Here is a 27447-nt window from a genome sequence, read left to right as displayed (position 1 = left end):
CTAGGAGGTCAGTTACGAAGGCCACAGAGCTATTAAGTGATGCAACCGATATTCAAACCTGGGTCTATGGAGCAGGAGGAATTTGATTTGTCAAAAAGTGGTGATCAGACTGCTCATTCACTCAATTAAAATAGGTGAACCAGAAAATGCAGGGTTAGGGTCAGGGGCCGTGATGAAAAAGCTTCACCATTCATTACCATGTGAAAATATGTGCCCAATATTCTGTATTTTTTTCTTTTTAGAGAAGCTAATTATCAGTATGTTATATAAATTTGTCTCCATTTTAAAATGTTGGTCCTATATTCAAAAAATGTAAAACAATGTGTTTGGCAACACCGTGATACAAAATACATCATTGGGTAGAATTTTGCTTAAGGGCTACTGGTATGTGACTTCTAGATTAAATAATCTCTAAAGTCTAAGCTTTAAAATGTCATGATTCTTTCTGATTCTTGATGAGGTATGATTTACTGTGATCCGCTTTCCTTTCATATCTTAAAGAATTTTTTCTGAATATTTATGTGAAATGTTAATAATGAAGCCTTCTCTAAGTATCAGTATACTTTTAAGTTTGCTGGGGTAGATGGGGAAGGATGAAGAGGCTACTTCTGGCTTCTTGCTACTGGGAAAAGTGTTGCCCTCCCCTGAGCCTTCTAGTCCAACTGCTGTTTTTCAGTGCCTCTCTACTATCAGAGGGGCTAAAAATGGCTCTGTCCACTTCCATGTATGCTTTCAACCCATGTGGTTCCACATGCAATCAGTGTCTCTCCAAAGTATGTAGAGCAACACATTAGTGAACCTTGAAACCAATTCAGTGCAGCTTGACCAGTGTTAAAATGAGAGAGACTGGGCTTCCCTGGTAGTGCAGTGGTTGAGAGTCCGCCTGCTGATGCAGGGGACACGGGTTCGTGCCCCGGTCCGGGAAGATCCCACATGCCGCGGAGCGGCTGGGCCCTCGAGCCATGACTGCTGGGCCTGCGTGTCCAGAGCCTGTGCTCCGCAACGGGAGAGGCCACAACAGTGAGAGGCCCGCGTACTGCAAAAAAAAAAAAAAAGAGAGACTGAGAAAGAGAATAGAGTAGAATAGAAGATGCATGCATGGCAAGTAGGAAGGGCAAGAATTGTTCTGTACGACTTTGTTTTAGCTGTATGTGTGTATGTGTGTGTCTGTGTTCCAGGTTGCATCATAAAATGTATTTCTTACTGGCCTGGCAGTTAACAAATTTTGTAAGCACTGAGCTAGAGTGACTAAATATTATAGATCCTTGGTCGTTCCTCCTCGATCTAAGATGGTATAAATTCTAAGCTGGAAATTTGAAAGAATTTTTACCACATGTTAATTACCTCCACACTTGGTCCTTTTTGCTCAATCCCTTGAAAACATTAACAACTTCTCCATCTCAGGGGTCCGCAGATGCCTCTCCATCCCCGGGCCAGAGGTGATACACCATGAATTACCTGAAGTTAACACCCCCTACATGCTGTATTTGTTTAATTATTTCTAAGTTTGAATTCTGAAGAAATTGTGTTCCAAAATTTAAAAATCTAAGTAGAATCTAGATTGTTGTGTGAGACTGTGGACCCTAGAGGGATACACACTCCTCTGTCTTAATAAGAATTTAATTGCAAATGAAAACTTCTCTTTTAAAGTTTCCAGAAATAATATAAAATTGTACTAATTTCAACCTTCTAAAAACTGTGAGGTTTGTCATAATGGTCACCTGATGGGAGGAAATGCATGAAAAGCCCCTAGTGCTTATGTTAAGTATTTTACATTATTTATTGATTCATTGATAAAGCACTATCTTACATCCTTATTCTGGGGAGATTTCTGAATATGTTATGAACTACTTTAATAACTCCAAGCTCTCATTACTAGTTATAGGTTAAGAAGCTATTTTTATATGCAGTTGACCCTTGAAAAATGCAGGTTTGAATTTCAGGGATCCACTTATACTTGGGTATTTTTCAGTAGTAAATATTACAATACTACCAAATCCTAGTTGGTTGAATCTGCGGGTGCCTAAGGAACTGTGGAAATGGATGGCCAAGTACACGTTATGGGTAGATTTTCTACTTTGAGGAAGGTGGGCACTCCTCACCCCTACATGGTTCAAGGGTCAACTATACCGAAGTGAAAACGAGGCTTTTCAAATTACTTCAGAGACAGATTTTTAAAACATTATATTGAAAAGATAGGATTATTCTGACCCGTTTACATTGATTTAGCTCTCTGGACAGATAATTGAGAGAGCAAACTCCAAAGGGCAGCAAACTGATGGGGGTAGAACTTTTTTTGTATTGTTTCTATTACTAGTATAAAACTGATAAAACCAACTTTATGGGTATTTTCTCTAACAGTAGACGCTATGTATTGTGGATCCAGGCACAAATACACACCTTTGGAGGCCAGTGTATTCTTCCCATTAAAAGTGACTTTCTGCCTGTTGTTTGTTTGCTTTAGATCATATAAATTTTAAAGATCTGATGACTTCTTGTGAGATTGTGATTCAACTTATTTTCTGTAAATACAGTGATAAAGTGCTGCTACATAACTGTAATCCCTGGAATTGCTTAAAGACCAGTATAGAGTAAACAAGTGTATTAGCTAGAATGGATTATTAAAAATAGTGATTCACTGGAATTACTAGAATAGGACCAAATCTTTCAATGCTGCTAGGTAATGATGTATGATTTCAGATCCATGAATGCTGGATACAGTTTTAACGTCCTTAGGGGGAAACTGTTAATTTCCGATTAGTATAACACTTTAGAGAAAATAATCAATAGACGTGTTATAAACTTAAAATGAAGCTTAGGAAGGAAGCAAGCTTAAATAATTTGCCCAGGCTATTTCAGTGCCTTGAACACTATTTTGCACTTGGGATTGCATTTATATATTTACGTACCTATTGCCTCACCTAGACCCTGAGATCCTAGAGATGAGGATCCAGGTCTTAATCATCTCTGTGTCCCTAGCCAGTGGAGTTTCTAGCACATAACCTAGTTTTTCTGCAAATGCGGTCATGGACCGCCTGAATCAGATTCATCTGGGGAGTTTTGTTACCAATTCATATTATCAGGACGCACCCACAGATTTACTAAAAATCTCCAGAGGTGCACTCCAACCTAAAACGATCAACTAAATGCAATGACATTGATAAAGCAAGGATAGAAAGTAAGGCCTCCAGACCTTGCCTCTGCACACTTGCTGACATGCTCAACGCTCATAGCCTGCTGCATGAACTTCGGGCATCTGCTAAGTGCCAGCTACTCTGGATACAAAGTGAAATGAAGCACATTAACAGGTAAAAGCGGACTGCTGAGTTGGAAAGATTTGATTTGAGTCGGCCTTACCTACTTATTAATCACGTGAATTTCAGTACCTCGTCACTAAACTTCTCTAAGCCTGTTTCCTCTTTCGTAAAATGGAAATAATGACTTTGTCATAATGTTGATGTAAATACTAGATACGATAAGGCACGTAAAACGCTTTGCAAAGTGTTTGGATTACAGTGTGCTCTTAATAAATGTTAGCTGCTTTTTTTTTTCCTTTTTTAAATTAATGGGCATACGTTCTAGTCACGACTGAATTTCTTGGAAAATAAGAAGCACTTGAAAATGAGGAAAATAAGGAAGAGATTAGATAGGAGTTAGGTTTGTTTTCTCTCACACCACCCCCAAAACATGGTGGTGTAACTTCTACTGACTCACAGTTTGGTGGGTTGGCAGTTGGGGTTGTGCTCAGTTGGGACAGCTCATCTCGGTGCTAGATTGTGTCCTCTGGGCACACTCACGTGTTGGCAGTCAGTGGCCTCGTTCATATGTTGACAGGAGCAATAGTTGCTAAGTGGGTCAGGAGTACTCATCATCTAGGAGACTGGCCTAGACTCAGGCATGTGGTCGTGGGAAAAATGGAGTCAAGGAAGTCCCGTGAGCAAGCACTTTTCAAGCCTCTGCTTGTATCCGGTTTACTAGAGTTTCATTAGCGAAAGCAAGGCACATGGGCAAGCGTAGCTGCAATGGGTAGAGAAAGACTTCACTACTTGATGGGTGAAAGGATGTGCATACAGGGATGGAAAGCATTTGTGGCCATTTTTGTTATCTGCACAGAATGGTTTTTACTGACTGCTTACTCTGTATCAGGGTTTATGCTAGGTGATTTCCATGTTGTTCCCTTAATCCTCACAACAATTTCTTGACGTGTGTGGCAGTCCCATTTCATGGATGAGAAAACTGATGATAAGTTAAGAGACTTGTACGTAGTAAGCCCAAATTATTTGCCTCAAGTTGTGGAGTAGCCTTTTAGGGGCTGTCTCTTGTTGCTCAGGTGATCAGCCCATGAGGCAGAAGGTGTATGCTCTATTTCATAAAGATCTGGTTAAAACGGAGTTCCAGTGACTCGCTTTACTCTGACATTGATATCTTGAGCCATTGAGTCATTCGTTTATTTAATATAGAAAAAAATTTCATTTTACTATTATGACTATTCTTTAAGACTTTCCGGAAGCTTATGAGAAGTATTTTAGTGGGTTTTTCTTTGTTTTGCCAGATTACCTGCACAACCTGGATCTCACCGCATTTGGACATGACTGAGCCTCTTCAATGGGCCAGATACCACTGGCAGCGGCCGACTGGCGGTGAAAACAGGGACGGTCATGAGAGGCCATACAGCTATTCCTCTTTACTTGCCTTCAGGGGCAAGTCCTCCCAGACCCCCAGACTGGCAGGAAAGCACCGGGTGGTCGTTCCCCACCTCCAGCCCTTCAAGGACGAGTACGAAAAGTTTTCTGGAACCTACGTGAATAACAGAATACGGACAACGAAGTACACGCTTTTGAATTTTGTGCCAAGAAATTTATTTGAACAATTTCACAGGTACTTTTATTTTTTGGGAAAATAATCTTAGAATGTTCTTGGTCATTCTAATTGATGTATAAGATTTTTCACTTTCATAACGTTGTTACCTAAGCCTAAGGCTTGTGACATTATCTTTGACAATTCTGGTAGTCTGTTGTGGAACGATGACCTCTTACATTCACATAACACTTTATAATTAATAAGATGCTTTCTAATGACAAGAGACAATATTGTTACCTTCATATTACAGATTAGGAAACTAAGTTTGGCACAATGGTTTAGCCAGTGTGATGCCGAAAGCAGACGAGGGACTATAGCCTTGAGTCTTCTCACTCTTGCGTTGGTGTTTTTTCCATTAAACCATGGTGTATTTTAATTCTAGCTTTTTCTTCTTGATAATAGGAGAAAATAGAGCTCTGAAGCAAATTCAGATGTAAGCTGTAAGGTTAGGTGAAACAAAGACGTAATTCAGAGTAATGTGTATTTATGGAAGCCCTCCCATCAGGTTAGGTATTGAAGGGAATGCAAGGCTAAATGGTGCTTCTTTCCTTACAGTTTTATACTTAGCAAGGGAAACAAGATGTTTATACAATGAAAAGGCGTAGTGGATGGGATGAGTGTTATAAGGTGCTACCAACTAGGATGGAAACCTCAAAAAGAGAAATACTACTACTAGCCAGAGCAATAGAAGGGAAGTGGCACGTGAACTTAATGATGAAGGTTAAGATGTTCAAGGCAGAGGTGTCTGCAAAGCACATTTCAGATGGAGGAAGGGAATATGAGTAAAAGCAGAATGGCTGTAGCATAGAAGATTTGCTGGAGGCCTGGGAAGTAGTCCTCTGTGACTAATGCAGTTAGAGGCAAATTGAAGGCAGGAGAAAACATCTAGGAAAATGCTGCATATATCCCGGAGAGTTGTAATGGAGACCTGAACTTAGAACAATGTGGGGATAAAAAGGAGGATAATCTATTACAGATACTATGTAATAGATTAGATGTAGGGAATTAAGTGAAAGGAGTCAAAAGATGATGTGAACAAGTTGAGATGTGATGACCAGGAGGTTTAACAGAAAAAGGAATGACAGGGGTAAAAAGAAGATCAGCTAGAAGATTATTTTGTTTTTGTAGATGATGAGTTTGAGATGCTAATATCAGTATAGAGAGTCTCAGCATTTATTGTTCATTCCACGTACATTCATTCTCATTTTTCATTCCATATATATTCATGGAAGAGTGGATATGGTTAAAGTACAGATGTGAATTTATTGAATTAATGGCTTTAACTGCTGTGGGTATTTCTGTCTATGGGAGCTTGCAATCTAGTGTCCTTGATGGAATTAGAACCTGGAATTTGAACAGAGTTCAGGGCCTAGCCCTATAGATTTGGATGTAGTTCACATGGAAATCATTGAAGCCACAGAAATAGCAAAAAGGGCTAAGAAAAAAATTTCAGGGTAAAAGGAATTAGAGGTGAGGAAGGAGGGGTATGTGTAGATTATTCTGAGAAGTTTGGTTATGGGAAAAGTATGTGACAAAAATTCAAGGAACCATGCAAGATTGAGATTTTGTTTCTTTCTTTTAAGGAAAGAGGCCGCGTGAATTTGCCTTAGGGTCCAGTGGGGAAATATTTGAATATGTAAAATAGAGGAATAGAGGAAGTTCCTTAAAAAATTGGTTCTGAGTAGCATAAAAGCAGAAATGGAAACATTGATCTTAGCGAAAAGCAAACCCTCGGGCTTTTCTAATTATTGGGCTGGCCAGAAAAGTTTGTTGGGGTTTTTCCATAAGATGTTATGGAACTTTTTGGCTGACCCAGTATTTTGAGCCTTGTTTGACTCTTATGTTTGGACAATCAAATTAACTTCTGAAAGTTAGAGAGTTGGTTTTTGTTGTTGTTTTGTTTTTTGTTTTTACAACACATTAACTCTGAATTTCCTCTTAAGTTTTTTGAACTGAAAATTGTACTTGCTACTGTGCTTTATATTTATGTGTTATACAACTCAAGACTGTCACATTGCAATATTTACTATAATATATGTAATAAATATCTCACATTTATTAAAGTATGCTCAAGCCAGATGTCTGGGGGGGTAATAAATTGTTCATTCAGATTTGTTGGATTTTGCTAGTTCTCTCTGTTTTGTAGCATCCAAAATCAGCTGATAGAAACTTGTAGGAAACACCGTCAGGTCTTTTGCCTCTTTCGCTGCAGGCTTTTACATGATATGTTAATACCTCCTTGTGTGTGTTTGGGTTGCAGAGTCGCCAATTTATATTTCCTGTTTCTAGTTGTCCTGAACTGGGTGCCTTTGGTAGAAGCCTTTCAGAAGGAAATTACGATGCTGCCTCTGGTGGTTGTCCTTACAATTATTGCAATTAAAGATGGCTTGGAAGATTACCGAAAATACAAACTTGACAAACGGATCAACAACTTAGTAACTAAAGTTTACAGTAGGTAAGTGTAACAGGAGCTGTGCTGGGGAATACACAGGCATCATTTAGAAACATGCAGAATGTTACTTTTTCCCCCTTAGGCGTGACTAGGACACTTGGGGGGTGGGCGTGTTTTCAACTAATATTTATTCAAGTCCTACAGGGAATTGAATTCAGGCATCATAGGAAAACAATGTGTAAGCCATTGTCACCCCAGGAGTTGATAAAGCAAGAGCTTCTGTAATTTAGGCATAAGTGGAATTGAAAGGATTAAACTTCAAACCATAAGAAGGAAAGCAAGCAGTTAGTTTTTAATCCTAGATGTTACAATTTGGGATTAAGAGAGGATGGGATATGAAAAACATGAATGAATATGGAAAAACAACAGGGGATATGAAAACAGAGAAGATGAGCTTCCTGTGGAGGAAAGGGATTGTGAGAAATGGAGAAGTGTGTTCTTTTTTGTGCACAAAGCCAGCAGCCTATAAAACCCTTCCTGCTGTGGCAACAACAGAGGGCACATTCTGAAATGTGCATTTCAGAAGCACATTTGCTCTGTTGGAGACTTGTATTTCCAGTATTTATGAAATAGAAAGCCAAGAATAAAGTCCATTAAGGTGAGTTTTGAACTCTGCTGTTTATGAATGACTACATTTATGAATGCTAAAATGCTAGTGTCCGGAGACAGTTATTTATCACGCTGGGATGTATTCCTTCAAGTCATGTGCATATTGTGGTAGGGGTAAACCCATGGGGGACGGTTTACAAAATTGGGATTGTGCTACATATATTTTATTCTAATTCTTTTAGCCTAATATTACACCATAAATATTTCCCATGTCTTTAACCTTCAAGAAAGTACTTTTAATAGCTGCGTTGTCTATAATATGACTCTAAGGTAATTTAACATTTCCCATATTTATATAATTCTGAGAATGTATGTTTCAGTGAGTATTCTTATACAAAAGTGTTGAAGATCTATGATTATTTCAGCATTATAATTAGAAATGGAATTACTAGATCAAAGAGGAGGAATATATTTTAAAATTTATTTTACTGAAGTATAGTTGATTTACAATGTTAATTTCTGCTGTGCAGCAAAGTGATTCAGTTATATGTATATACATTCTTTTTTATATTCTTTTCCATGATGATTTATTACAGGATACTGAATATAGTTCCCTGTGCTACACAGTAGGACCTTATTGTCTATCCATTCTATATATAATAGTTTGCATCTGCTTATCTCAAACTCCCAATCCATCCTCCCCCACTGCCCTCCCCCTTGGCAACCACAAGTTTGTTCTCTATGTCTGTGAGTCTGTTTGTTTGATAGATAAGTTCATTTGTGTCATATTTTAGATTCCACATATAAGTGATATCATATAGTATTTGTCTCTTTCTGACTTACTTCGCTTAGTATGATTTCTAGTTGCATCCATGTTGCTGTAAATGGCATTATTTCATTCTTTTTTTATGACTGAATAGTATTCCTGTCTGTGTGTGTGTGTGTGTGTGTGTGTGTGTACTTTACCTTCTTTATCCATTCATCTGTCGATGGACACTTAAGGTTGCTTCCATGTCTTGACTATTGTAAATAGTGCTGCTGTGAACATTGGGATGCATGTATCTTTTCAAATTATGTTTTTTTTCTGGATATACACCCAGGAGTAGGATTGCTGGGTCATATGGTAGCGCTATCTTTAGTTTCTTAAGGAACCTCCATACTGTTTTCCATAGTGGCTGCACCAATTTACATTCCCACCCACAGTGTAGGAGGGTTCCCTTTTCAAGAAGGAATATATTTAAGTCCTTATTTGGGTGTCTTTTGTGAAAATAAATTACAGCGTTTATAATGTTAATTCTCTGGAGTTCCCTTTCATGAGAAATGTATCTACTTCTTAAAAAGTCATCATTAGGAATAGATTTGTGAAATTCTGAATATGTTAACTGCTTTACAAGTAAGGGTTTGGTGTTACTTGTTTTCATTTCAGAGTTTGGAAAGCTTATGGAATATTCTGAGGTTAGTGAGTGTGGTAACTTGGCCTGAGGGGAGTAACCAAGTTAAGGGGCAGTAATCAGAAATAAAAAGTTAGAGAGGGAATTTGAAGCCTACTGTTGGAGACACTCCAATGACCAGGATACTGCTTAGACATTGAGTAAAAGAGTTCTCCAGAGAAACAGAATCAATAGGAATAAGATTTATTTTAAGGGATTGGCTCATGGGATTGTGGAGGCTTAAGAGTCCCACTATCTTCCATCGGCAAGCTGGAGTCCCAGGAAGGCCAACAGTGTAGTTTGAAGGCCAGAGAGCGATGGTATAGATTCCAGTCCGAGACTGAAGGCCTGAGAATCAGGAGTGTCAAGGGCGGATCAGTGTCCCAGCTCAGTCAGGCAGGCAGAGAGTGAATTCAACCTTCCTTCACCTTTTTGTTCTATTCAGGCCCTCAACGGATTGGATGATGCCCACGCACACTGGGGAGGGCCATCTGCTTTACTCAGTTCACCAATTCAAATGCTAATCTCTTCCAGAAACACTCACAGACACACCTAGAAATAATGTTGAACCAAATACCTGGGCATCCTGTGGCCCAGTGAAATTGACTCATAAAATTAACCATCACAGATATTTTCCTTTAGTGGTAGAGAATGCATTTTTTGAGTTAAGAAGTAACATGGTAAAGGTTGTGCTTTAGGAGGCTTGGTCCTCTCAGGTCATGGGAATGGCTTCTGTATAGATCTGCCTCTACTAATCAGTCCAGGGTACTATTGGGAGTAGATGCTAAGTACAGGAGGGGATTCATAGAAGAGATACTATGAAGAAGAACCCAGTGGAATTTGGTGAACTTTTGTGATTTTTTTTTTTTTTCTGCTTTGGAGGATAAAAGTACCACTGATAGAAACAGGGAGCATTAAATTCATCTCAGGTAGAGTGAACTGTAAATGATAGTAAGACAGGCATCTGAGTGGAAATGCCCAGTGGGCAAATAGGGCACAAAAAGCTACAGAGAGAAATTTCAAAGTCATCAGTGCCTTTACGAGTTAGGAGTTTGACATGAATCCTCAAGGGAGAAAATGTGAAGAGCTAAAAGACTGAGCTTTGAGCCCAAAGGTAGGCACCTGTTTCAGCCTTTGGAAAGACTTCAGAGGCTCCATTGGACAGATGCTGTCACTATTCTGAGATCTCAGAGCATTTGGCATATTTCTTGGGTTGATTTCAGTGCTCTGATATAGACTCAACTTTCATAAGACACTAATTCTAAATTTGTCAGACTAGAGATTCTGTTCTATTCTAGTTTCCAAGTCAGAATAAATGATATCTAAGTTTAGAAGTTTAGTTTTATAATAAACAAGTATATTCTGAACAAATTTAAGTTCACTTGACTGACCAAGGGTTCAGCCAGATGACATGATTTTGTTGTTGTCGTTTTGGGAGGACAGTAACTCAAAGCCTTGTCCTGATGGTGGACATTTGTTTTCAGTGTTACATGAGCCAATGGTTAGGGAAGACTCCTCTGAAGAAGTGATATTTAAGCCAAAACCTGTAGGATTCTGAATTTTGTTCATTATTAGAATTCTTTTTTTTTTTTCTTTTTTGGCGGTACATGAGCCTCTCACTGTTGTGGCCTCTCCCGTTGCGGAGCACAGGCTTCCGACACGCAGGCTCAGCGGCCATGGCTCACGGGCCCAGCCGCTCCGTGGCATGTGGGATCCTCCCGGACCGGGGCACGAACCCGTGTCCCCTGCATCGGCAGGAGGACTCTCAACCACTGCGCCACCAGGGAAGCCCCATTATTAGAATTCTTCAGTGGCTTTCCCCAAATTGATTTTAAAGACCCATTACAGAAAACAAAGTAACTTTTTTCTCTTTTGTAAGATGATGTGAACTGTACTTAAATAAGGAAAAATTAGTTCTTTTTTTTTCTTATACTGATGTCTAATCTAAAGGGAACCAGAAAAATTGGTGTATAGAAAAAATGAAAAAATAGTTCATGGTTTTTATTTTAAAGTCATAGAGCACTTTACTGAAACAGTGCTGTGAATCATTTGATGACATTTAAATGCTTATTATGTGCCAGGGATAGAGAGGTGAAATGTTCATATAGTCTCTGCCTTCAAAAAATAGCTGTAGGAAATAGGATTTTACAGTGATTATACGATGAACAAAATCCATATTTTGACCAATTTTAAGATTGCTCAGCTAATGCCAAATTTAGCAAATGGAAAGAATACTTACATGTATTTTTAAATACAAATTCTTGTACATAAATAATTGCTGATTTTTAGTGCTAGTTTAGAGTTGTTACTGTTTGTTTGCTTTTTTAGCTTATTCTAGAAAGTTCTAATCCTGATTCCTTCACTTAGTAGCTGTGTAGCCTTGGGCAAATTATGTAACTCCAGTTATATTATTATAAACTCCAGTTCCCTTCATTATGAATAAAATAGTATAAAACAGTAAGCATAGTACCTAACCCTTTCAAGTGCTAAGTAAAGGTTAGCTATTATGATTATTGTAAGTTAATAATGACTATAAGCTAGAGTTTGTCATATGATCAAGTCATTTAATTATATTTGAGAACTTGTTCAAATATTGTATGATTTTATAAATACTAAAATTCCCTAATGGGAAACCTGGTATAATTTTTTTCTCACGGGTCCCTTTAGACATAGTTTGGATCTGTCTTAGTTGATCTGCATATAAACGTAAAGATGAGATGCAATATTCTTTTCAGTTGTTTAAGGTCTAGTCCAAGATATCACTTTATGATTGCATTTCATAATAGAATTGGGTAGCTCTTTATGTCTTTTTATTATATTCTATGTAATTTGCTTTTGTTTGGTATAGAAGAAATAATGCTTATATTCTAACCCCTCGTCCCTTGTTCTTGGAACAAATTATAAGGATATAAAGAAATAAACGTAGGCTCTAAGACCATGTCTTGTTGATTTAAGTTAATGTACTAACTTAAATTCTTATTAAATACAAAGAAATTACTTTAGAGGACAAATTATTTCTCAGTAAAATTAAGTTGAAAGTATGCAGCTGTTAAATCTTGCAAGCTTCCGGAAGAAGCATATTAACATTTCTATGCAGATAATTTGGTTCTTATTTGTAATAATATGTGGTCTTTCACGAGGTGCTTAATTTTCTTTGGGAAAGTATCATAGGGAAATAACAAACGCCAGAATAGAAATTAAACATTTAAACCCTATTACACCGCAATTACATTAGAATGAACTATTATCCAAAACCTGACTTAAGGTTGAATTATTATCCAAAACCTGCCTTTAAAATGGCAGCCGTTTGTAAGGTTTTAAGGTTTGCTTCAAGGATAATAGAAGTGTGCTGAAAATAAAACTATTAATCATCCAGCAAATTTAAGTGCCTACTGTGTTGTAGGCACTGAGAGATTTGGAGGTTTAAACAAAAAACAGATAAAATGCCTGCCCTCCAGAAACTTATACTCTTTTCTGATCTTTAAAAATCACCATATTGTTGGTGTTAGGAGTTTAAAAATACTAGCTAATGTTAATATTTTAGAATTATCTCATAAATTCATAGAATTTCATGATTCTTGAAATGAGACTAAATATCAGTGGCTTTCTAAGATATTAACCTTATCGATGTGTGACATTTTCCAAAGCAGTGGTTCTTGAAATTCACTTTCTAATACACAATTAAACCATGTTTTGTTTGGTGGTCATTGGTAAGCTACTATAGCTGGGAGTAAAGTCTAGTATTTGAGAGATGGACTCTGGAGCTACCTGCCTTGTTTCAAATCCCAGGAATACTAGGAACTGTGTGACCTGGAGCTAGTGACTTGACCTGTCAAAGTCAGTTTTTCTCATTTCTAAGAGGTGGGGGAGTGGGGCATAGTGCATTCATCGTACCACCCACATAACACTGTTATAAAAATTAAATGAATTGATGAATATAAAGCATCCAGTAAATCTTAGCTATCTTGTGTCCAATGATTATTCAGTATTTGCGTTTTATAAACTGTTTTTAGTGTTTTATTGGAAAAATACTAAAGAACATCAAAAAGAAAAACTCATTCATAATCCCACTCTTCCTCTCTTTCAATTTGTTAAAGTAGGAAGTGGAAGTCCACATTTTCTGTCTTTCCACCTCTCTCCTTCCAACCTCCACCCCAGTGGAATCACTATTGATAGTCCAGTGTATTCTTCCCAACTTTCCCCAGTGATTGTGTATTGACATAAAAGCTGTGTGACATTGAATTCTTAAAGAAGCAAAATGGGTCTAGAAGTTTGCCTGAAGAATGGATTATAAGTGCTATATCCTGACCAGTGAGAGTAATTGCAGAAGCACAAATAACCAAGTAGATACAAGAAATTCTAGTTGTACATTTAGGCTGTGGGAGAAGGAGAAAGTTCTTTTACTACTTTTAATTCTATATCCGAGAAGGAAATATAACCTCATGTTGAGTCTACCACAATTAAAAATTCTCAAAGCTAGTTAAAATTGGCAATGAGCATTTGTCACTTAGCTTGTAGTTTCAAACATCATGCTCTTCTCCCATGCCCTATGGCATTGTGCCTCCACTCTCACTCTGACTGATACACTGTCCCACCTTTCTTCACCTGACTCACTCTAGATCATCCTGCAAGGCTCACCTCCTCCAGAGTTAAATGTCCCAACTGTTTGCTCCCATAATAACCTGTGCATACCTCTTATAAAATTGCTGTTTGTGTCACTTTTTCAAATTTTGACCATAACTTGCATAGGGAGATCACCATATCTTAATCACTTTTGTATTCTTAGCACCTGACGTGGTAACTCACATAAATTAAGATCAGTATGTGTTTAATTGACCTGAACTAGCTACCTATTGGGAAAATTAGCTACTTTAAAAATATCCTAGTATGGACTCCAAATGGGGAAAAGTTAATTTAATTGTAAAATTGACCTCATTTGAATTTTGTTCCAATGTAGAGTAAATAAACTTGTCCCTTAGAGGAATTCTATTTCTTCTGTTTGAAAGAAAAATAAAATCCTTAACCCTAACATCAAATCTGTCTTCTCTCCCTACTTTTACAAATTCTCAGCAAATTTTCTTATAGCTTTCTTCATAGAAAACGTAGAGGTCATTAAGCATGAATTAGGTACTTCAGTTCTTTCTTACATCATCTACATCTTCACCTACTTTCTTCTGACTTTACATGAAAAGGTGACTCCCTGCCTTGTAATAGTAATTCTTTCATCTGCATTCTTAATTCCATTCCTTGTTGCTTCTCCATAGCCTCAAACAGCACCCTCCAACGCTGTCCTCTCTTCTACCTTGCCTTCTCCATGGGCTTCTTCCCTGCATGCTACGTGCATGCCCAGTTCTTTCATCCTTACTGTCCTTTGCCTTACCTTCCCTTGCAGTGGCTGCTTTCACCCTTTATTCCTTTCAGGGCTAAACTTCATGAAATATTCTACTTCTTCAACTTCCAGTTATGCCTTAATTCACTGGAGGTCTCACTTTCGTCTTCACTCTCCGCATCAACAGTTTCATGCTATCAACTTGATAGCAGACATGCTAATAACCACATATCACAGGCATGACCCCTTTGTGGCTTTTGTTACTATGATGGCTCCCTTTTTGAAATGTCCTTCTTTTTTGATTTCTTCGACATTTCCTCTTGGGTCGTTACCTTGTGTCAGCTGCCCTTTATGTACCTAGGACTTGCAAGTTTATATTTCTACTCATGAACTTCTGATCAAAACCATCAAAATGCTGGACCTCTTCAATTTTATATCTCACTTCAAATAAAAACTTTCCAAACCAAATTTATTATCTTCACCATGATGCAATCAGTTGCTTCTAAAATCTGGGACATGGTGAAAGGCCCCACTCACCATACAAGTTAGATACCATAGTGTCACCCTTGATAACTTTGCATGTAATAAGTCAGAATACTTGTCTCTAGTAACCAAATATGTCTTGACTTAATCTCCTTTCATCCATCTTTTTTGCTGCCTTAATTCTAACCATCTTTATCCCTCCCCTGAATTATTTCAATAACTTTCCATTGGTTCCTTGCCATTCCTATTTCTAACCAGCCTGCCACCCAACAATGCATCCGTTACTCTGTAGCAGGAGTTAGCAGGTAGAAATAGAATCATATCCTTCTGTGAACCTTCAGTGAATATCCATTTTCTATGAAATGAAATCCCTACTCCTAGGAATGGCAGTAAGACTGAACCTTCAAAATATGACTCCTGGGTTCCTTAAAAAACTACAAATAGAACTACCATACAACCCAGCAATCCCACTACTGGGCATATACCCTGAGAAAACCATAATTCAAAAAGAGTCACGTACCACAATGTTCATTGCAGCTCTATTTACAATAGCCAGGACACGGAAGCAACCTAAGTGTCCATTGACAGATGAATGGATAAAGTAGATGTGGCACATATATACAATGGAATATTACTCAGCCATAAAAAGAAACGAAATTGAGTTATTTGTAGTGAGGTGGATGGATCTAGAGTCTGTCATAAAGAGTGAAGTAAGTCAGAAAGAGAAAAACAAATACCGTATGCTAACACATATATATGGAATCTAAAAAAAAAAAAATGTTATGAAGAACCTAGGGGCAGGACAGGAATGAAGACACAGAGAATAGACTTGAGGACACAGGGAGGGGGAAGGGTAAGCTGGGACGAAGTGAGAGAGTGGCATGGACATATATCCACTACCAAATGTAAAATAGCTAGTGGGAAGTAGCTGCATAGCACAGGGGGACCAGCTTGGTGCTTTGTGACCACCTAGAGGGGTGGGATAGGGAGGGTGGGAGGCAGACGCAAGAGGGAGGAGACATGGGGATATATATATATATATATGTATATATATAGCTGATTCACTTTGTTATAAAGCAGAAACTAACACACCATTATAAAGCAATTATACTCCAATAAAGATGTTAAAATATATATATATATATATATATATATATATATGACTCCTGCCTACCTTTTTTGTCTTCTCTCTGTTACTTCCCACCATGGAAGAGTAAACTGGTGTATACTAGAAAAAAATTGTTAAAACAAACCATTGATTTACCTTTCTTGATAAACTAACAAACTCTTTAGGTAAATAAGGAATTCTTTTAGTTGGATTCAACCTGGTGCATAAGATATTTTGGGAGAATATGTCCTGAAAATGTTCTTCTTAAGTAGCCCTTTGAGCTAAGTATTTCTTGAAATAACCAATGTAATTCTGTATAGCAGAAGTTATACAAGTATTGGCTTAAGGTAGCATTTCTATTTAATATGATGCATTCATTTTTAATATATAGGTCATATAGCTTAGAATATAACTATCTCCCAGGCTTCTTCAACAATGAATTTGAATATTGAGCTCCAAAAATGTAATAGAAAATAAATCTTTACTTATAAAATAAGTGCATTTTTATGACAAATACTAGTTCTTTGCAGATATTTGGGAGGTGATAGGGCGATGAGACAGACCTTCCTAACATTTGTTGGCAGTATTGTGTGTGAAATGCTGCTTAACTAGTTATATAATAGTCTGTGCCTCAAATGTCCTAATTCTTCTCTAAGGACAGTGCTTTGTGGAACTTAATTCATGCCATTGGTATGAAAAGGCATGAGAAGTTTGGCAAAAACTTTAACGTAAATCAGGGCATTTATGGCAAGTCAACCTCAGTTCATGTGCCTTTCCTTTAAAAAGAATTGAATATATAGATTGGGAAAACTACACTTTTGAAAAGAGTTAAAATTTGGCATTCTCCTTTCTAGGGATCCACTGCAGCCAACACAGGACTACTTTAACCAGTATTTCAATTAAATGATAATTAGGGGTGTTAATCTGGTGGTATAATGATTTTTAAAGTGTTGTGTCTGGGTATTTATTTCATTTCTTTTGGGTTTTCTTTAATTTCTCCATCCTATCTGCCAGATAGGAAGCTCTCTTGAGAGCAAATAATGTGTCTTGGGTACTTTTAGATCCTTGATTCCTGACTACAGGATAGCACGCAGGAATTGCTTCATATATGAATAAACCCATCCAATGTTAATTTTAATTTCATTCGAGAACTACCCAAATAGCGTAGTGGTTCAAAATCTCACAGGAAAAGAGAATTGATGTTTTGGCAGCTTAGTAACTAAATTTTCAGGTGAAGCAAGTTGCGGAATTTAAGTGTTACCAATTCTCTGGCTTCCCCTTTTAGCATTTAACAGATTAAAATTCACCCTAACACTTTAAATTATATACTAAAATTAAAAAAAAAAAACTATTATGTGTGTTTTTGGCTTGAGATTCTTTTTAAACTTTTTTTTTTTTCTATTTTAGGAAAGAGAAAAAATATGTCGACAGATGCTGGAAAGATGTTACTGTTGGGGACTTTATTCGCCTTTCCTGTAACGAGGTTATTCCTGCAGATATGGTTTTACTCTTTTCCACTGATCCAGATGGAATCTGTCACATTGAGACTTCCGGTCTTGATGGAGAGAGCAATTTAAAACAGAGGCAGGTGGTTCGGGGATACACAGAGCAGGTAAATGATGTGTTCTCCATTGGTGACATAAACGTTTTCTTTTCAGAAGATGTCTGAGCTCATTTTCACATGTACAGATAAAGAGACTTTTTAAACTCATTTTTACCTTTACAAAATGGAAATCTAGAGAGCTTAATCCAGTTCCAGATATCAGTAGAGGTATGCTATATTTTATAGATAATAGGATTTAATGACTTCGGAGTTCAGACGTTTCAGTCTGACAGTCATATATTTCTGGGAATTGAATTTAAGAAACCCAACAAATTTTACAATTTGGAAAATTCTTTTGCAGTAGAAACAATCAACTTCTAACTTATTTTTCTTAAACTTAGATTTTTATATGTTATGTCTGATTGAAGCTGGAGATATCAATCGGTCATTGTTCCTAAAATCTGTAATTACTTATATACCAAGGCCTTTTAAGAAATTTGTAACTTTTCATGCCACAGAGCTCTGACCCTTCGCCATGCTGTGGTGAGGTAAACAAGACCTTTGAAGTTATATTAACGCGAGTTTGAATGAATCCCAGCTCTGCCGTTTAATTACTGTGTTACTTAACCACTTTATGCCTCAGTTTCTTTATCTTAAAATGGAAATGATGATATTTGATCTATTAGAGAATTTTGTGACATATTGATATTTAGCATATTTTAATTTTTTAAATAAAGTTTACTGAGATCAAATGCATACATGCTCAGAGTACTCATATGTATACATATATGTGTGTATATATGTATAAATACACACATGATCTCAGAAGCTACATATATGGTTAAAGAACAACAACAGAAGTATTTTCAGCTTTTCAGTGTCTTCCAGATAAAAGAGTGTGCCCTGTAGGAGGAGAAGCTCTCTCCTGCAGGGAGTCCTGCATGGATTCCAGTATATGATTCAGACATTCCCATCACCTGAAGATATTTATTGATACTCTGGGACCATTCTGATCTCATTTATTCATTTATAATTATGCCTATACTTTCCTTCATTTGGGCAACTTGTGACAAATTTTGTGACAAGCACGCCTTCGTTTTATCTTAACAATTGGTGAAAGGATAAACACTTAAATCTCAAGATTTAACCTTGAATTTTTGTTTGGTGATTTTAAAAAATAAATAAATAATAAATAAATAAATAAATAAATATTTTTTAGGACTCTGAAGTTGATCCTGAGAAATTCTCCAGTAGGATAGAATGTGAAAGCCCCAACAATGACCTCAGCAGATTCCGAGGCTTCCTGTGAGTGATACATGACTTACCTTTGTGGGTGTGAGTGGAATTGTATGTTGCAATTATGCTTAACTCAAAAAAACTTTTGTGTACTTATACCAAGTTAAATCACTAAAGGCTGTAAGTTAAGCCACCTATAAATTTGGCTTATTTTAATTATTTGATATTTACCTATGTATATTTTTAAAACAAAAAAACCTTGTTCTTAAAATAATCCTAGACTCTCTTTCAGTGGTATGTGAATGACTTAACATGAGCTCCATGTTAAGCCCAAGACATGTTAGTTATTGGGAAGGAAGTGTTTGGACAGACAGGGCAGCTTAAGTGACATGATAGGCTGATGGTGTCCTCCTATCCTATTAGAATTAGAGTAGGTGGACAATTCAGTTGGTAAAGTTAGCCAATGATATTGAAACACATCTAAGAAAAAGTATGGGAATCCACAACAGTGTTCATTCTGGAGGCTTCCTGTGGCATCTACATCCCTTTCCAAGGGCATCTAGAATTTAGGGTCTTATCTGATTCAGGCTGGCTTGTGCCACTTAAGTGCTTTATTTTTTGAGCCAAGTTACTTTTTTTATCCTTCCTTATTTTTAAGAGGAGTTAGTTAGACCTACTTCATAGTGGTGATCTTGTGAGGAAATGGCAGAGAAGAAAAAAGTTCCTAAATCACTTTTTGATACCATTACCCTGATACTGAAAGAATACAGAGACTTTAAGGGAAGATTAATATCCCTCATGAACATAGATGCAAAAAAATTTACACAAATTATAGCAAATCAAACCCAACAATATATAAAAAGGTTAATACATAATGACTCAGTAGGTCTTATACCAGAAATGCAAGATTGGCTTAACATTAGAAGATCAAACAATGTAATTCTCCGTATTAACAAACGATAATTAACAAGTGAAAAAGAAAAACCAGGTGACCATCTCATGGATATAGAAAAAGCATTTGACAAAACGTAACTTCCGCTTTTGCAAACTGGAAATAGAAGGGAACTTTCTCAACCTGATGGAAGGCATCTATAAAAACCATACAGCTAGGATCAGACTTAATAGTGAAAGACTAAGTAAGCATTTTTCCCCTAAGATCAGGAACAAGACATGGATATTGTCTCTCACCACTTTTATTCAAGATTGTACTGGAGAGCCTAGCTAATGTAAAGAAAATGAAATAAAAGCATCAAGTAATAAAGAAGTAAAACTGTCTTTTATTCATAGATGGTATGATGGTCTTTGTAGAAAACCTGATGAAATCTACAAAAAAAGCTACTAGAATTAATAACTGAGTTTAGCAATGTTGTAGGAAACAAGATCAATATACAAAAATTAATTGTATTTCTGTACACTAGCAATGAACAATCAGATACGGAAACTTTAAAAATCAATTTATAATAGCATCAGAAAAATTGAAATACTTAAGAATAAATCTAACAAAAGATATGAAAGACCTGCATACTGAAAATCACTGAACACTGTTGGGTTAAACTAAAGACGTAACTAAATGGAGAGACATACGTTGTTCATGCGTTGAAAGACTCAATATTGTTAGGACATCAATTTTTTTCCCAAATTGATCTGTAGATTCAATGTAATCCCAATTGAAATCCCAGCAAGGTTTTACTTTTTATTTTTATTTTTTTTAGAAATTGGCAAGTTTATTCTAAAAATTTATGTGGAGATAGAAAGAACCATTTAACTAAAACAACTTTGAAAAAGAACAGATTTGGAGGGCTAATACCACCAGATTTTGTTTTTGGCATATAGACCAATAGGTCAGTGGAATAGGTTAGAGTCCAGAAATTGATCCAGGCATTAATGGGCAACTGGATTTTGACAAAGATGCAAAGGCAGTTTAGTGGAGAAAGGTTAGTTGTTTCAACAAATGATGCTGCAACAATTATACATCTATACTTTAAAAAAACACTTCAACTTAGACCTCTTGCCACTTAAAAAGATTAACTAAAACTGGATCCTGTACTTACTTAAATGTAAACGTGAAATTATAAAATTCCTAAAAGAAAACATAGGGGAAATCTTTGGTATCTTGTGTTAGCCAAAGATTTCTTAGATATAACACCAAAAGCACAATCCATAAAAGGACAAAAATAATTAAATAAAAGAACTTCATCAAAATTAGAAACTTATTCTCTTCAAATGACACTACTAAGCAAATGAAAGCATACCTTCAAATGACACTGCTAAGCAAATGAAAACGGAAGTCACAGACTGGAAGAAAATATTTGCAATGCATGTTTCTCATATAGGACTTGTATTCAGAATAGAGAAAGACATCTCAAAACCCAGTAATAAGTAAACAAAACAGTTTATTAAATGATCAAAAAAATTGAACAGACGCTCCATCAAAGAAGATACATGGATGACAAATATCTGTGTGAAAAGATGCAAATTAAAACCACAGAGCTACAACTGCTAAATTAAAAGAACTGACTATACCAACTTTTCACAAGGATGTAGAGAAACTGGAACTCTCATGTACTGCTGGTAGGAGTGGAAATGGCTACAGCCACTTTAGCAAATAGTTTGGAAACTTCCTAAAAAGTTAAATTCACACCTACCGTGTGATCTGGTTTTTCCACTCCTAAGAAGTTACCCAAGAGAAAACATTTATCCAACATATATCCATATACCCAAGAGAAAACATTTATCTATATACTAACCTGTACACAAACATTCAAAATAGCTTTATTGGTAATAGCCCCAATTAGAAACAACCCAAATGTCCATCAACAGGTAAATAGGTAAAACAAATGGTATATCCATACAATGAATGCTACTCTGCAGCAAAAAGAATTCACTGGTGGTACATGGAACAACATGGATGCATCTCAAAATAATGTTGAGTGAAAGAATCCAGACAAAAAAGAATATATACTATATCATTTGATTTATATAGTCTCTCAAAAAAGAAAGCTAATTTATAGTGATAGAAAGCAGATTAGTGGGTACCTGGGAGGGGGAAGGTAGGAAGGAAAGATTGCAGAAAGACATAAGGAAACTTTGGGGAATGATGGATATGTTCATTTTCCTGATTGTAGCGATGGTTTCACAGGGGAAACGTCAAAACATCAAGTTTTACACTTTAAATATGTACAGTATATGTATTATGATTTTTATTAGTTATTCCTCAGTCAAGTTGTTTAAAATGTTAGAGTCATCATGGAAGGAAGTTTAGAACATCGTGGTAGCATCTTTAAGTAGCACCTGATACAGACAGCTGTTTGGGCAGGCACAGGAAGCTATGCAATGGGAAAAGGGAATAGGCTTGGTCCAGGTAAAGAGGTAATGCTAGAATTAAATCATCAAGAATGAGAAGATACCAGGCAGGCAACTAAATGCAAAGAAAGGCTGACATTCCAGGTTAAGGGAGCAGCAACACAGGTAATGGTGTAGGGGCCTGAGACCACAGTGCCTTTGTGGAGTCATAAGTGGTTTAAGTATGTTTGGAGGGTAGGTGAGCAATATAATAGATCATAAAGAGGCGAGATGATAAAGGGACGTTAGCAGATATTCCTGTCATCAGAAACGTGCTCATAAGCCATCTCTTAGGATGAGTCATTTTCTAGTATTATTTTCTCCAGCTGCTGACTATTTACAGAATTTCCTCTTGTAAATGTCAGATTTAAGGGCTGACATTTTTTGACCTGGACCTCAGGTGCTGAGGTTTGTACAGCCTCTTACTGGGAACGCTGACTCCCCTGACAAGGTCAGTCTTGCTTCTGGCACATTTCTAGACAGGAAAGAATAGGAACTTTAGTCTATCACTGTGTGGTTTGGAATATAGAACTCTGCATAGAATCTGACTCAGAGCCTGTATATTTAGTAGAGTCAGCCCAGGACGATACAGTAATTTTTTGTGAAATTGTTTTTATCTGCTAAACTAGCTCCTTATCCTCTTCCTGCTGTGTAGCCTATTTCCTAAAATCAACAAAAATTGAGATGTTCAAGCTCACTCTCTGTATGAATGATGGCTTCTCTGGTCTTCTTACTCTCAGGTAGCACTGACTTCTTCCCTATTTGTGCCCACATTGTATGCTGAATATCAGATTTCTATAATCACACCTATAATATTTTTATTACTTACATATTTCTATATCAGTCACTTCCTGTTAGACCACAGGAGGCAAGACTGTGTAAGTTTGTTTTTCTATCCTCAGCATCTGGGTGGGTATGCTGGGCGCATGGTAGATGTTACATAGGCTCTTGAATGGATGAGAGCTCCATGTGGACAGTCAGTGTCTCACATGGAATCTGAAAGTCCCACGCTATAAGTGCCAAATACACACCCATCAAGTGCAGGACATGTTTAGAGTTTGGAGCAGGTGCAACCAAGATAGAAGTTGGGCTTTGATGTAATGATGGTAACCTAGAGTGATGTAATGGTGAAAAATAAGGGTCCCAGGGGAAAAAATCTTAATACACTAAGGAACTTTGGAACTGGTTCTTTTGTATATTATAAGGATCACTTATTTGTATTAAGTGTATCTTAATACACTAAGGAACTTTGGAACTGGTTCTTTTGTATATTATAAGGATCACTTATTTGTATTAAGTGTATCTTAATACACTAAGGAACTTTGGAACTGGTTCTTTTGTATATTCTTTTGTATATTATATCTGTTCTGTAAAGGTTCTAGGGATAACAACTGCTATATTCATAAGGAACCAAATCAAGACTGGGATGCGTGCCTGGGAATGCTACATAGGAATGGGAATGTTGGGATTTAATTTCCTCATCTGTAAATCTAGAAAACAGAATTAGGTTAAACCCAAGGACACTGCTAGTTCTGACCATGACCCTATGGTTTGCTCTTTGTGCATAAACCCATATAAATGAAGGAATGCAAGCACACACCTCTTAGAGTGTTTTACAAATTAGAGGAGTGAAATGACAAATCTATTTTCCTCCTTTGTGGTAGGAAACCTTTTTTGAAGAGCTTTTCTTTTCCTTGTAATCCAGATAGCATGGGTAGCAGATACAATGACAATCTTCCTATACTTAATAAAGAAGAAACGACTTATAGACTGAAGTGTATTGCTTAAAAAACAAACTAACTTTAATGCTGAAATTAAGAATGCATTTTCACAAAATAGGTGAAATACGTTGCATTTTGCTTATTTTTAAAAATTTTCTAATGAGTTTGCTCTGTATTTTTGCCACTATAGTAATTTCATCAAGTAATTACTTTGATAATTTTAAAACTGTTTTACAGATTTCAAACATGCAAAATTAGGAAGAAAAGTGTAATGAACACCCATGAGCCCTCACCCAGTTTTAACTATTTCATAATTTTGCCAACTTTGTTTCAAATATCCTTCCACTTCCTTCCCTGCACCTACATCACATCATTTCAATGTCAATACTTCACTATGAATATACAGCAGAAAAAAACTTAAAAAAAAAATACCCATAACATCATTATCACATTTAACTAAATTCAGAACAATTTCTTGACAGCATCTAATACCTAATCTTTGTTCAAATTTCTCCAATTATCTCAAAAAAATTTTTAGAGTCAGTATATTCTAACCAGGATCAAAACAAAGGTCTACACATTGCATTTGGTTGATATGTCTCTAAATTTCCCCTCCGAAGAAATGGGGTCATTTAGCTTGTAGAATTTACCACATTCTAGATTGAGCTGATTGCGTCCTTCCTGAGGGTGGAGTCCCTCTACCACTCCTTTTGCTCCCCCCTCCTCATTCTACTCATTTGTTGAATAGACCAGGTCATTTTGCCCATAGAGCTTACCACTGCAGATTTGGTAGCTTTGGCCGACTGCATCCTTGCATTGGTGGTTAACATGTTTCTCTGGCCTTATTTCCTGAAAACTGTCCAGAGGCACTTTCAGAATCTGATGAAAGGAATTCTCTCCCTAGAAAATGACAAATGTATATAGACACACACAGGGGAATATTGCATACAGTTTCAAAGGTTTCACAGTTCCCCTGATGCCACAGACCCCTGTTTGATTTGCCCTCTTAGAGCCTTGATTAGGTTCCGAGGGAGAAGAGCAATTTCTGTCCTTGAACTTCTGGAGGCTGGAGGCCAGTGATGTCCCCTTGTCCCGTTGGTAGTTATGTTAAGATTGGTGTTGTCAGCCTTATCCTTTCATTATAAAGTTCCCCACCAGCCTTCCACCTAATGATTTTATCCACTGGCTATCATTGCCTAAGAGTAATCCTTGATTTCACCAGGGTCAAAAATGGGAATTTTCTAATTCCATCAAGAACTTTTCCCTCATCAGCTATTAAGTTACCCCCAAATACAGTTTCTACTAGAGGAAATAGTTTCCTTATTTGGAATATTTTCTAATTTTTGTAGCATCAATACTAGAAGTTGACAATGAATGGTAGAAATCAGTGTTAGAAACCTGTTGTGTCTTTTTTCTCCAGCCAAAGTGGGTAACTGAAATAACAAAAGCAAATGCATCAGAGATTTGCATCTTTTCCTGTGAACTGCCTAACTTCATACTGTAATCAAGAATATTCAAAAATCATTTTTATTTTTACATGCCCATTTTTGCTGTTTAAAAATAAACTTATATGCTGTCTTTCTTATAGAGAACACTCCAACAAAGAACGTGTGGGTCTCAGTAAAGAGAATTTATTACTTAGAGGATGCACCATTAGAAACACAGAGGCTGTCATGGGCATTGTGGTTTATGCAGGTTGGTTATACTTCTGACTTTTCACCATCATCTCCTCTGTGCTTTTCTGCAAGTTAACATTTTCCATTTACTCAAAATGTAATCTCTAGAAGCAGAAAGGAAATTTTGCCTTGATAACCTTAATCATTGGTCTCTGTTTTTCTAAAGAGATCACAAAAAGAAGCTAAATTAACAAAGTATATTGCATACCTGCTCTTCATTAAATTGTCTGCCAGCGAGATATAAAAATATGATATTTGTTACCTGGCTTTAGTTTGCACATTTTCTCACATACTGTGTTACCCATGTAGGCCATGAAACCAAAGCAATGCTGAACAACAGCGGACCAAGGTATAAACGCAGCAACTTAGAAAGAAGAGCAAATACAGATGTCCTCTGCTGTGTCCTATTGTTGGTTATAATGTGTTTAACTGGTGCATTGGGTAGGTAGAATTTGATTATTTGCTGACATCTTTTCAGCAAGATATTTATTTAAAAGTATTTTCAAAATGAAATTTATGAAAAAGTTTGACTTTTGTAAGGGAGGTTTTATTTGCCAATAATTGCTTTCTTCACATCTTTGTCTCTCTAATTCTCTAACCTGAAAAGCATTAATATTGATTATATCCAGTTACACATGGCCACAGTACTAAAAAGACCTGGGAAGAGATGTAAGGAGTGAGAGAGACAGAGACAGGAAAATGTGTACCGTTTGAATTTGAATTTGTTTCTTAAACGGTTGGTGTTCAACCAAAACCAATACTCTTATCTCTCTTTCTTTAGGAATAAAGTTCTATATTTGCATAATATATACATAGCATCCTTTTGATGTCTGTACATTTTTTGAAAGGTCATGGAATCTGGTTGAGCAGATATGAAAACATACCCTTTTTTAACATCCCTGAGCCTGATGGACATGTCATATCACCAGTGTTGGGAGGATTCTATATGTTTTGGACCATGATCATTTTGTTACAGGTAATTTCTATTGTACTCATCATAGAGTATTAAGATCTTTGCTACTTATCCAGCACTATATGGTTTTTCATCCCTTCTTTTCCACCTTTAACATTTTTAAAATTGTTTTGCTCTTCTTAGGTTTTGATTCCCATTTCTCTCTATGTTTCCATTGAAATTGTGAAGCTTGGACAAATATATTTTATTCAAAGTGATGTGGATTTCTACAATGAGAAAATGGATTCTACTGTTCAGTGCCGAGCCCTGAACATCACAGAGGATCTTGGACAGATTCAGTACCTCTTTTCTGATAAAACAGGAACCCTGACTGAGAATAAGATGGTTTTTCGAAGATGTAGTGTGGCAGGCTTTGATTACTGCCATGAAGAAAACGGTGAGTGTTGGGTTTCTATGAAAACCAGCCTTAAGATTGGTCGTTTTTGCACCCACTTAATGACTTGGTAATTCTGGCACAGAAGTGCTATACTTAATCATTGAGTACTTAACTCCTCTAAATGCGCATTGTTTCATGTTGTCCCTTTAAAAGTTAGGTCAGAAGTTAGTAGGTCAGAAGTTAGTAGGTCAGGAGTTAGTGGGTCAGAGTCAAAGATTCTACTTCCATGGTTTCTTTTCTTTCCTTTTTTTTTTTGCCATGGTTTCTCTAAAAGGAAAGTAAATTACCAGTAGTCGTAAAAGGTTGGGGGTTGGATTTGGTGACAATGATATTGCATTATAGATGTTTTTGAGAATCTAATGAAACTAT

At 36.7% G+C, this 27447-nt stretch overlaps 1 protein-coding gene across 1 annotated transcript in view; it reads left to right on the top strand.

Annotated features, from left to right (window-relative positions):
* The window catches only part of ATP10D (ATPase phospholipid transporting 10D (putative)), a 118460-nt gene that overhangs the window by 35926 nt on the left and 55087 nt on the right, over nucleotides 1-27447 (top strand). The window contains 8 exon segments of the mRNA XM_027103038.1: nucleotides 4553-4878; nucleotides 7121-7315; nucleotides 17619-17823; nucleotides 18974-19059; nucleotides 25642-25748; nucleotides 26039-26170; nucleotides 26578-26705; nucleotides 26826-27078. Of these exon segments, the coding sequence (XP_026958839.1) occupies nucleotides 4589-4878; nucleotides 7121-7315; nucleotides 17619-17823; nucleotides 18974-19059; nucleotides 25642-25748; nucleotides 26039-26170; nucleotides 26578-26705; nucleotides 26826-27078 (1396 nt within the window). The 5' untranslated portion in view covers nucleotides 4553-4588.

Source organism: Aethalodelphis obliquidens, unplaced genomic scaffold, assembly GCF_003676395.1.
Source record: "Aethalodelphis obliquidens isolate GAN/ISIS:26980383/991018 unplaced genomic scaffold, ASM367639v1 scaffold6, whole genome shotgun sequence".
Taxonomy (NCBI): Eukaryota; Metazoa; Chordata; class Mammalia; order Artiodactyla; family Delphinidae; genus Aethalodelphis; species Aethalodelphis obliquidens.
This window is presented reverse-complemented; position numbering and strand designations above follow the sequence as displayed.